This window comes from Phaethon lepturus, unplaced genomic scaffold (genome assembly GCF_000687285.1).
Source record: "Phaethon lepturus isolate BGI_N335 unplaced genomic scaffold, ASM68728v1 scaffold32342, whole genome shotgun sequence".
Classification (NCBI taxonomy): Eukaryota; Metazoa; Chordata; class Aves; order Phaethontiformes; family Phaethontidae; genus Phaethon; species Phaethon lepturus.
This window is the reverse complement of record NW_010526087.1, coordinates 1-10,849: the sequence shown is the minus strand read 5'-3', so window position 1 is coordinate 10,849 and position 10,849 is coordinate 1. Positions and strand designations below refer to the sequence as shown.

General features: G+C 41.0%; 1 protein-coding gene across 1 annotated transcript; it reads left to right on the top strand.

Moving 5' to 3' along the window:
* The first annotated feature begins 592 nt into the window (after positions 1 to 592).
* Positions 593 to 7,733, top strand: LOC104617604 (forkhead box protein P1-like). The gene is made up of 2 exons (XM_010282964.1): positions 593 to 762; positions 6,638 to 7,733. Exons 1-2 carry the CDS (start codon positions 602 to 604, stop codon positions 6,780 to 6,782), a joined length of 306 nt encoding a protein of 101 aa, XP_010281266.1. The 5' UTR covers positions 593 to 601; the 3' UTR covers positions 6,783 to 7,733.
* The last annotated feature ends 3,116 nt before the right edge of the window (positions 7,734 to 10,849 follow it).

Genomic DNA, 10,849 nt, shown 5'->3' with positions numbered 1-10,849 from the left:
GGTAAGAGCTGAGTCGCTGAGGCTTAAAAAATGTCACATGGACCGATTCAGCTCTCGGGTAGATCAGTGCCCCTCGGAGTGATGCAGTTAGTGCTCACCGCAGCTTCGCACTTGCGTCGCGAGAGGACCCAGACTCGGTGACGCTGCCCAATCTCGCTTGGCGCCCATTGCGCTTGTAGGCAGGAGTTATCAGCTGAGCGACTTCTAAATTTTTTCCCCATTTCTTTAAAAACAAAACGCAAACCCAGACCTAAGCCACAAAAACAACCCAAAGCCCCAAACGTAATTTTGCAAAATGAAAATAGGACAAGGACATGTTATTTTTTTCCGGGGGGTGTAATTCCAAATAGGGAATGGAAATGCTCCGTCTTCTCGCAAACCAATACAGCTACGAATGTTTAAACCCAGATGTAAATGATGTTAAATTTCCCTTGGTGGAATCAGGGTAATACCTATCAGAAAGCACAATATTTTTAAAAAAGTATAATTACAAATAATGTAAAGGTGAAGAATGTTTTGGAATAAGCGAGCGTGTTGTGCAGCATAAAAAAACGTTAGTCGTGGCTCTTCATATATCTGTTTGTGTCCTTGGCAGGCTTCAATGGCTGAGAACAGTATACCTCTATACACTACTGCTTCCATGGGAAATCCCACTCTGGGCAATTTAGCCAACGCGATGAGGGAAGAGCTTAATGGTGCAATGGAGCATACGAACAGTAACGGGAGTGACAGTAGTCCAGGACGTTCCCCTATGCAAGCAATGTAAGTACCGCAGAGGCGTGTGCGTGGTTCTCGGCGTTGTCTCACCGCCTGCCCAAGTGTGGCTCTGGAGGCCTTTGCCGTTGGTTCCTGAGGTTCACGGGTGGAGCAGCAAGAGCGGGCAACTCCATCTGGGGATGTGCTTAGGTTGATGAGAACATAAAAGGGCAGTTTACCAACTTCCATGTAAAACCCATCAGCTCAATCCAGTCCGACAAGCGCACAGAGCTATAAAATTACCTTGTTTGAAGTTCTCTTCTTTAAACCTTGCAAAGCCTGATAGGCAACTGCATTTCTTGGAAAAAAAAAAAAGTGATTTCTCTCCCCTTCGGTCCATGTGACAAGCACGGCCGGTGGGGCAGAGCTGGGAAATGGGCTTGTTTGATGGATCTGGAAAAAACCACTCGACGCACAACGGTCTTGCTAAGCATTAACAATGGCACGTGTGAAGGTCTGCGTGATTTATAGATTGCTCTTAAAATATCAAAAGGAAAATTAATAGGAGCATTATAGCAACAGACGGCAGTTATAACGAGGGCATATATAACCGCATGAAGTAATGGGGGATTGCCGTCTCTGCTCAACATGAACGGCACCCGGGCAGCGAGCTGGCGCAGGAAGGGGTAAGGCAGGAAGGGTGTGATGCCCCGATGGGTGTGTTCGGTATTTATGGGGTGACGGAGTGAGTTTGCGAAGCTGTAAATTCCCCCCTCCCCTCAAATTACATCGCGGGTAATTGGCGGCTGGCGAGGAAGCTGGAGTTTATAAGCCTTGTAGTTCTCTAAAAACTCCACGGAGCGGTTGGCTACCTGTGCGAGGGACCGCGTGCGAGAGCCGCGCTGCCTTTCTTCTGCCTGTCCCTTAAAACGGGCTGAGGAGTCGCTGGCTGGCTCGCCACGGCTCACGTTACGCGCTAAAAAGAGAACCGATTTGTAGTCTTTGACTTCAAAGTAATTTGGATAAGGGATTTACAAAAGTAAGTCTAAATCAAAAAGTAGAAAAACATTAATCTAATACCACGATAGTAATTAGTTGTGAAACTAATTAGCATTTAATGGCAAAAAAGTTTCCCACCTGCATAATGTGTTGTCAGAGGGGAGGGGGCACGAAGGAATCTGAGGCTCTGGATACTTTGATATTGCAGCATTTTAAATCAGTGCACAAAGTGCTTTGAAATAAAAAAATCTTTAAAGATGGCAACATTCATTTTTAATTAATAATTAATTTAAACATTGTCTTTTACCATTTACTTCAAACCATTCAAATAATGTGTTTAGCTTTTCCAGTGGTTGTTTGTGCGGTATTAATTATCTCTCCCAAAGCAGCGTTGCATGACACACTTTCCGTCTCTCACAAACGGATTCGTCTTGAGGCAGTTTTAGTCACAATTCGTTATCCTCTGCCCGTGACCACGTAGGGCTGGCGTGAAGAAGGAGTGGAGGGACGTAGCTTTTCTGCAGAAACAAGACTTCTCCCAAGGGTTTCTCCTGGCCTAACAGACAGGGATGAACGTTTATGATGTTGTGTTAATCCAAGTAATTATTTTTTTTGCAAGTTCAAGGCTAGTGTAGTTCATGCACTTCTCATTTCACCTAAGGTTTCGTTGTCTTTGAAGAGGCTGCGAGGAGGGAAAAATAACCGAGTTGAAACAGGCTAGGACATCTTCCAGACCTGTGCGTAGCTGTGGCCTTTGTTGCACTTAATAATCATCCCTTAGCACAGTGATACCAAGGTGAGGGGCACAGAGCAAATACCGGAGAGAAAGGAGGACGGGGGGAGGGTTGCCTCATTTTCATTATTCACCAGAAAATCCAATTTTCTGTCGTAATATGGAAATGATTGTTTCCTGAGTGTTTTCATTTTCTCAGAATTGATAATATATGTGTTCTCTGCTGAACAGTTCTTTTTGCTTAAGTAAAATGTGGCTGGGTGATGTTCCAATACCAGCCTCTGAGCTTCCCATTAAAATGGTGTTTCTAAGTAGTTTGAAGGGATCTAAAGCCAGAACACCATTCACACATCACAGGGTTTATCTTGTTTACTAAATAAAATCATGAGTCAACAGCAGATTGCCAGACCCTGTGCAACCTTTTGTTTTCCGTAAGCCTGCTTTGTTAATGACATTTTCAGGTTTTTTTCTCGGAACAGGTTTCCTTGTCATAATGCAAATTATTTTTTAAACAATTTCAGTATATTAGAATAAATCAAGCTTTAAACTTTATTGTAAGGTTTAAAGGACCTTGTTAACATGACAGCTAAGAAGTCTAACACTCTAGCTGAAGTCTTATTACCGCTCATTCGTTCCTTTTTATGACACATTGAACCACGGCTAGGGTTTTGCGTTTTTTTTCCTTCTCTCTCCCTCCTTTTGAAACACTAGAAAGTAGTTGCATAATTACAGCTTGGGGACATAACACTTTCATCCTGATATGCTCCAAAGGTAGCCACAAAGCAAACTACTCCATGCTGTGTGCACCACCAGAACTCAGCGGCTTTAAACAACAGTCAGCTTTATTAAAAACTCCTCTGTTCCCAGAGTGGACAAACAAAAGAATTACTGAGATGTGAAAAGAAGGGGAATCTGTGTTCAGCAAAGTTATTTATTGTTAACCCCTTCTGGAGTCTTAGGCATCTACTTAAAAGGAATGTGCTGAAATTCTGCTACCATAAAGAAGAAATGGGAAACCCTTTCTTTTCTTTTTTTTTTTTCTTTCTCCCCCCTCACCCCCCTTTTTTTTTTTCTTTTTGCCTAGCCCAGAATTTGCTTCTCTGTAGTTTAGAGAATGAATTCTTTAGTCTCTAAAGCAAGTTTTCCTTCTCCATTTTGGGGTTTTGATGAGGTGGTAAATACCTGAGAGATATGAAGGTCTTCCTTTGCCTTTGAGCTTATTTAAGCTTATTTGAAACGTTTGACCAAAATCATGGGTGCCGTAAGGTTTTCTCCTCACACACCACTTTGTGGTTACAACTGACAGAGGAATTGAATTTTTTTGTTGTTTTTTTCCATGCAGGTCTCTCCCCGGGGGGCTGTATTACCCAGATAACCCTCCTAATTTGGGGGACAGAGTTTTTGCCAAGCTCGCTGTCTGATGTTTGTCCAAGACGTGAGCTGCGGGAGGAGGCTGGCGTGGCTGTGCCTCCCCGTGGCTTTGTGGCCCTCTCTGGCTTTGTCTCGCTCGGGGTCGAGCAGCCCTTCGCATACCTCGGTGCTTGCTTTGCTTTTCATTCCGAAAGTTTTGGTTTTTTGACTTCTGGGAACCACACCAAACCTCAAAGAGAAACTCCGTTCAAACCACCTGGTTTCACCTGCTTTCTTAACAAAACCAGAAGGGGGACAGAGTTTGCTTTGGAAGGGTTCGGGGACCTTTGAAGGAGCTTTCACAGCGTTTTGGGTGGTTGCGAGCACAGCGGGTACCTATCTTATCAGCTCGCACCCGTTCGCTTCTGCCCCCTCGCTGAGCACGAGATGGTGCGGGGATGCGGTGGGACACTGGGCAGCCCTTGGAGAAACTCCCCTCCGGGTGCCAAGGCCACCTCTGCTGGAAGTGACGTGCGTTCTCCTCTCTCCTTTGAAAAATTTCCCATCTGCGTTTTCAAAAATAACAATTTAAAAAACAAAACCCAAAAATAAGTCTGGCAGCAGCATCAAAACCAGAAAGCCAACAGGCAAGACTTTTAAATTAAAACAGCAGTAAAAAAGATCACTGCCATAAAGGCTGAGTAGCACACGCTTTATCGGTCTCTATGTGTAGCCACTCTTTCATCCTTTTTCTTCTGTTTTTCATTTCGTGTTTTCTCCCAAGTGAGGCCCCCACAGCCTATTCATAATATAAGTTTTTCTAGTTGCAAATAATCAGCGTGGTTTCATGTTCGCTGGGGCCACGAGCCGCTGGGATGGTTAGCATATGCACACCTCTGAGATGATAATCCACTCGCAAGACCTTTTATATGCTTAAGCTAATTCTTAACCTCTGATATTTGAATCATCTCCTCGCAGTCTTTTTTTCCCTCCTCCTTTTTCAATAATTAGGTCAAAATTTTATGAGCAATGTCTCTCCCCTTGTAATTTTTGCAAAAATTACGCAACGTGCAGAGGAACCTCTTTGCTCCCAGGGGTGTGTTGCTAGGACACGTCTTTGTGAATTTGAAGGGGAAAAGGTGCGTGTGCATGGATGCTGCATCGCTTCTCCCCACCGTTCCTTTGCTGGATGGGTTGGAAGTTGCAGTTATGTCTTAAGTATTGATCTAGCACTTTACAACTCAAGAAGCTGAAATACGCAGGAACTTGAAAGGCATTCACAGCTCACATTAGAAATGTCTGTAGTCAGCAAGTTAGATGCTTCCTAAACTGATCCAGGCTCAAGCAGAAATAAATAAATAGGGCGCGGTACCGCTTTGCACACTGTACAACGGTACAACTGGTTCACCCGGGTCACCTGAGGTAGGCAGGGTTAACTCTGGCTTGTACGTGGAGAGCCACTACATTGTCCTTGTTAAGTGATTTATTCTTGCTGTCCATCAGTGCAACGGAATACAAACAGTATTGTCGTTCCTATCCACACAAAACATAAAATAAAATGCAGCTATTTTAAACCGTTCATTTTAAAGCAAAGCTGCGCAAGAAAAAGTTCTGGTAATGAAAGCTTAACGCTTCAGATGGCGGTTTCACATAGCCTACATGAAAGGGTTAAATCAGCCGGCATGGAGAAAAAAACCAAGACGCTTGGAGGTGGATATCAACTCAATGAGAGACAGAGTGGGACTTGAACTCATTAACACTTTATTTTAAGGGATTGCCTACAACATCAATTATTTAGGAAGCAAACAGGGTCTCCATTGCTGTGTCGCATTATTAATACTTGGTAATGTCAATAAAATCCTACTTTCCTATAAAGTCCCACCAACAAGACACTATTGACTCACATGGCTATTTTACATTTCAAAAGCTGCTGAACAAAAAAAAAAAAAAAAAAAAGAAAAAAAAAGATAATTTGTGTTTGTATAGGATTTCTTGTAAATATGATTTACGAACAACATTTTTCAATTGTTATCATACCCGTTTTGAATGACCAAGCCCCGTTCCCCTGCGGGTTATTCATGTGCTATGCTGTAATGAGAAATTTGGCAGATCTCATCTCTTTAGTACATCCTTGTGCCCACCATGAGCTGGGGATCATGTTCTGCCTTGTTTACAGCTGACAGTGTTATTATTCTCGTTAGGACTGTGCTTGCTTATCATATTGTTGTGTTGAGCGAGCCTTTTCCTCTCTGTTTGTGTTTCCTGGCAGGGCTTTTCTTCCCTTATTGACAGTTTGTAAAAATATGCATTAATTTGGAGTTTAAAGCATGTATCATGGTGTCTCTTTGCTGTGTTTGCTTGAAGTTGATTAATGATAGAACCTCACTTGGGGTCGTCCTCTGGAGAGTTGTCTCACAGGTTCTGCATGTTAACGAGAGACGCCGCACACACAGCGAGCAATGATTAGCCCAGCCTCCGTCGGCTCGGCGGGCTGACAAACTGCTGCTTTGCCGTTCGGATGCTTATTCCGCTTATTTATCCAAAGATTGTATTAATCAACTTAATATGTCAGCTGAGAGCATTTTCTCTTGATCCCAAGACGGAAAACCCTATCGAGGTGCTCCTCCCAGAGTGTTTTCCCAGGGAAGTTGAGCGCTGCCTGCCCGGCGTAGCCTTCGCTTGGCTTCAGTGGCCAGCGCAGAAGTTGAGGGTCTTCTCCTTGGTGACCTGGAGCTCTGAGACCTGGCACACCAAGTCTGAGCCCCCAAACGGCCTCGCCTTTCTCCCCAAACCACTCGAACTGTCAAAACCGTTTTTTAACGAGCGACTTGCTCATCGACCGTGTTTCCCTTTTTCCAGGCACCCCGTGCATGTCAAAGAAGAACCGTTAGATCCAGATGAAAATGAAGGCCCGCTATCCTTAGTGACAACAGCCAACCACAGTCCGGATTTCGATCACGACAGAGATTATGAAGATGAACCTGTAAATGAGGACATAGAATGAGTATGTCTTGACATCGTTATCCTGAGAATGAAGATTGGAAGAACACGTCAAACTTAGCTGTGAAATCTCTCCATTATTGTACAGTCTGGAGGATTCTCAGTCCACTTTGACAACTATGAAATATGTTAACTCTTAGTGCCATCAAGTATCCCATTTGGGAGTATTTTTGATTTTTCTACTTTTTGTTGAAAAAAGGAATTTGTACTCTGTGCATTGGATGGACTTGTTTGGTACTTGGGATTTTCCTCTCTTACAGTCAACATCAGTGTTGTAAATTTGCTAAACTGATTCACTTGCATTTAGCAGCCAGCTGTGGACTGCAGGTCCTGCCAATTTTGGACACTTGAGGACATCAAACTGAGCATGTACACCTGAACTGCAGATCAAGTCTTTGCCCAGATTTTAAGGATTCCAATGGACAACATATTTGCACAGTACTGCATGTTGATTATCACTGCCTTTACTCCATTTTTTTTGTTCTTTTTTTTGGTTGGTTGTTTGTTTTTGGTTTTGTTTTTTTTTTTTTGCTTCCATTTGGGATGGGGAAGGCCTGTGTGTGCACGTGTGTGGATGTGTATGTGTGCGTGTGAGCGTGTATATCGGGGAGGGGTTAAAAGAAAAAATTATCCCAAACTTTTTAATGTATTGCTTTTATTCCCCCGCCCCACTTCTCCTCTACCATTTTAAGTTCTGACCTCAGGCCTCATCTGGGCCCAGGGCCTCTCGGAGGCTTCAACGTTTTCTGTACTTTGTGATGAATGTTAATAGGTGTTTTTATTATACGAAGCTGAATGTCATTGAATTGTTTGTAGTTTTTTCTGTCATTCATTCCAGTTTCCTTCAGATGCCACCATGTTTTCTTTAGCTATGGAAAACATTCCATTTCGGTGTCTCCTTTTTTTGTTGTTATTTTTTGAAAAGGTCCCAAATGCTGCACTATACATGTGGAAGGGTTGTCCAACGGAGAGAGAGGAACGAAGTACTGCAAGAATGAGAATGAATGACAGATGAACATAGAAACACTGTAGGAAGCAACACAGATTCATTCCACAAAGCAGTATTTTTTTTTTTTTTTTCATTTGTTTGAGTTTTTTGTTGGGGTTTTTTTTTTTTTGGCAGCAACGGTGAATATTAGCAAATGCCACAAAATTGAACAGCACAAAGAAACATATGCAGCACCAACAGAGTTCACTTTTATTAGAGGATGAATCGTACAGTGGCAGGTTCTCGGTTGTTTAACACGCGTTCTAATGGGTCAGCAAATCTTTCTGGAACATCTGAGATTACCGAGATGGGCACCTATACATTTATTATTACAGGTTTTTGTTTTTTTTTTTTTCTTTTTGCATTTGCATTTGCAAATAGTGGTTGGAAAGATGACTTCATTAAATTGTTATTGTACGTGGTGATGTTTCACGGTTAAACATCAGTTCGGGATTGCTTGGTGGCGTTAATCTGTTTGAATACAAATTAGATTTCAGATTGAACTTGTTACGGGAGTTAATAAGGCCGGAGCCCCACTAATGCTAAAGCGTTAATTTTCAGCTGTGCAAATCCAGGACTGCAGTTAAGATTGTTATGCAATATTACACCAGCCAGTATGGAAACCTCGCCGTAGGAGACAGGAGATCTGGGAGAGAATTCGCGCCGGGGCTTGTTAGGCAAAACTTGGCAAGGCTCTTCAAAGCAAACATGACATACAAAATTTGTTGCGATAGGTCAGTAAACCTCGGTCACCAAACACCTAAACATTTTCATTCTGCAACCACTTTTCCGTCACTCATTTATTTATGTAGGACTGTAGCTTTTTTATTATTTCAAAAAGCCTTTCAGAGCTTAATTTATATTCTTCTTTGTACCTTTTTTTCCTAAAATTACCAAAGATATTACACAAAGGTAAATTATGTTCTCTGTTATATGCTTTATCTTATGAAGCCAAATATCCTCTTATTGTTGATCAAAGGAGGTTGAAGAATTTAGAGGGAAATGACAAGATGTGGGCTATTGCTAACCTGAGAGGGAAACTGCTCCTTTATTCTAGAAAATTTAGAAGGCCAAGTAGATGTCTGAACCAAAGTTGTTACTTTTTATTTGCAATTCTTTACAGTGACCAAAATGAAAGTCTGTAAAGAGGAATCGAGGAGAGCTTTTGAGTCTAAAACTAGGAATCAGTGTTACTGGTGGAGCTGTTATTTCACAGAAAATTAGGGTATCAGATAAAGGAGACAGTTTAATAAAATACAGAAGAGAACAGAAAAGCTCCCACAATTTAACTGGACCGCATAATAGTATTTCTAGAACTAAAAAAAAAAAAAAAGAAGTTTTTTGGTCTTTGGTTCTACAGATTGTGTGCCACTTCTGTTTCGGGACTGTGCTAGGATGACTGCTTTAATTTTGGTTGATCTTGGCACGTTTGCTCAGTTTTGTTTAGTTTTTGGTCAGCATTTTTCATAAGGAAATAACACTCCTGTCCACTCATAAGCTTCGGTACAAGAAATTTTATTGGCAGTTACTTTTATAAAACTCAACTCTGCTTTCTGTTTCAAAAGACAAAAAAAGCAAAGAAAAAAAGGGCAGTCTGTGGTCATTTGAAACATTTTTTTTTTTTTTTCGTTTAAATTATATCCAGGCAGCTTCGTGACGTGCCGGCGGTAGCCAGATGGGGATCATGAGAATTGAGCCCTGTGCTTCTAAACTGAGTGGTTTGCTGGTTAGTTCGGTATTCAGAAGGGGATAAAAATCTGGTAGATTAGTTCATTCTCAGCATGTGTAGCTAGACATGAGTAAAGATAACAGCATGAGAAACTGTTAGTACGCATACCTCAGTCCAAACTGTTAGGGAATGAGTAAATAAAAAATACATTTCACTCAGTTGCACTTAGTTGTATGTCTTGCATGCTTAGTCTAAAGACTGTAGCAAAAATTAAAAAAAAAAACAAAAAAAGAGAAAAAGAAATAAAAAATTAGATTTAACATATCTGGCAGGTGTCGCAGCCTTGCAGAAGAACCAACTGAAAATCTCAGGCTTTACATCAAGCAAACTTCACTATGATTTTTACAATTCTGATTCTGTATCCCTTTGGATATACAGTTGCTTCTTTAGGGAGGGGTTTATTATGTTGTACATATATATCCCACTGTGTCTGTGTGAGCCTTTGTCTTTCGGGGGGAGGGTGGGGAGGGAGGAAAAGGTGGAAAGGTCCTTTTTTTTTTAGATATCATTCCTCAAAAGGAATAAATGCAGACCTGTTTGTCAAAACACCTTTTTTGCTTTTTGTGCAACTGCTTTATATTAACTATACTAAAAAAATAGCTTTGAAAAAAAAAAAAACTACTGTATGTAATGGAATTGCAGAATACGCTGCACATGTATTTTATTTAGTTATCCTTGCTTTAAGAATATTGGATGACATTTGCTGACATGTGGGAGAAAATCCCTGACTTTTTTTTTCAGCTTTTAAATTGTAACATAGTTGACAGATTTTTTTTTTTCCTTCTGTTATCATTGATTGAAGCATTTTTGTACAGTTTTTGTGTTTAAGCTGGTTTTTTTGATACTTTCCCACCCCTTCTGTTATCTTACCACTGCCTTTTCTGGCTGTCTTAAACAAAGTTCATATATTTGAAAGGAAAAAAAAAAAAAAAAGTCATTTAAAAAAAAAAAATGTTTTTCTCCTGCTGCAGTAAATATTTTGCATGATGAATTCCAGGGTCACACTTTCAAAGTTTATCAGTGAAGTAGTGATTAATAATGGGGAGTGTCAAACTATTGAACTTTTGTATAAAAAAAAAAAAAACTTTACAAGGTGCCAAGATGTAAAGACAATTTGTTACATGTTTTTTTTCTCAAAGAAAAGCGTACATTATGAAAGTAGTACCATGTATCAGGTAAATCGCTGTCAGGAATGAGAGTCAAAGCCTTCCTTGTCCACAAAAAAAAAAAAAGTTTGTAAATGTAAAACCTGTTAGGTTTCTGCATTCAACTAGAAGTGAAATGACAAATCAAGGCTTATGTAGAATAAGTGACCACAAAAAATATGACCTTTTTTGATTCTCGCTCGCAAGAG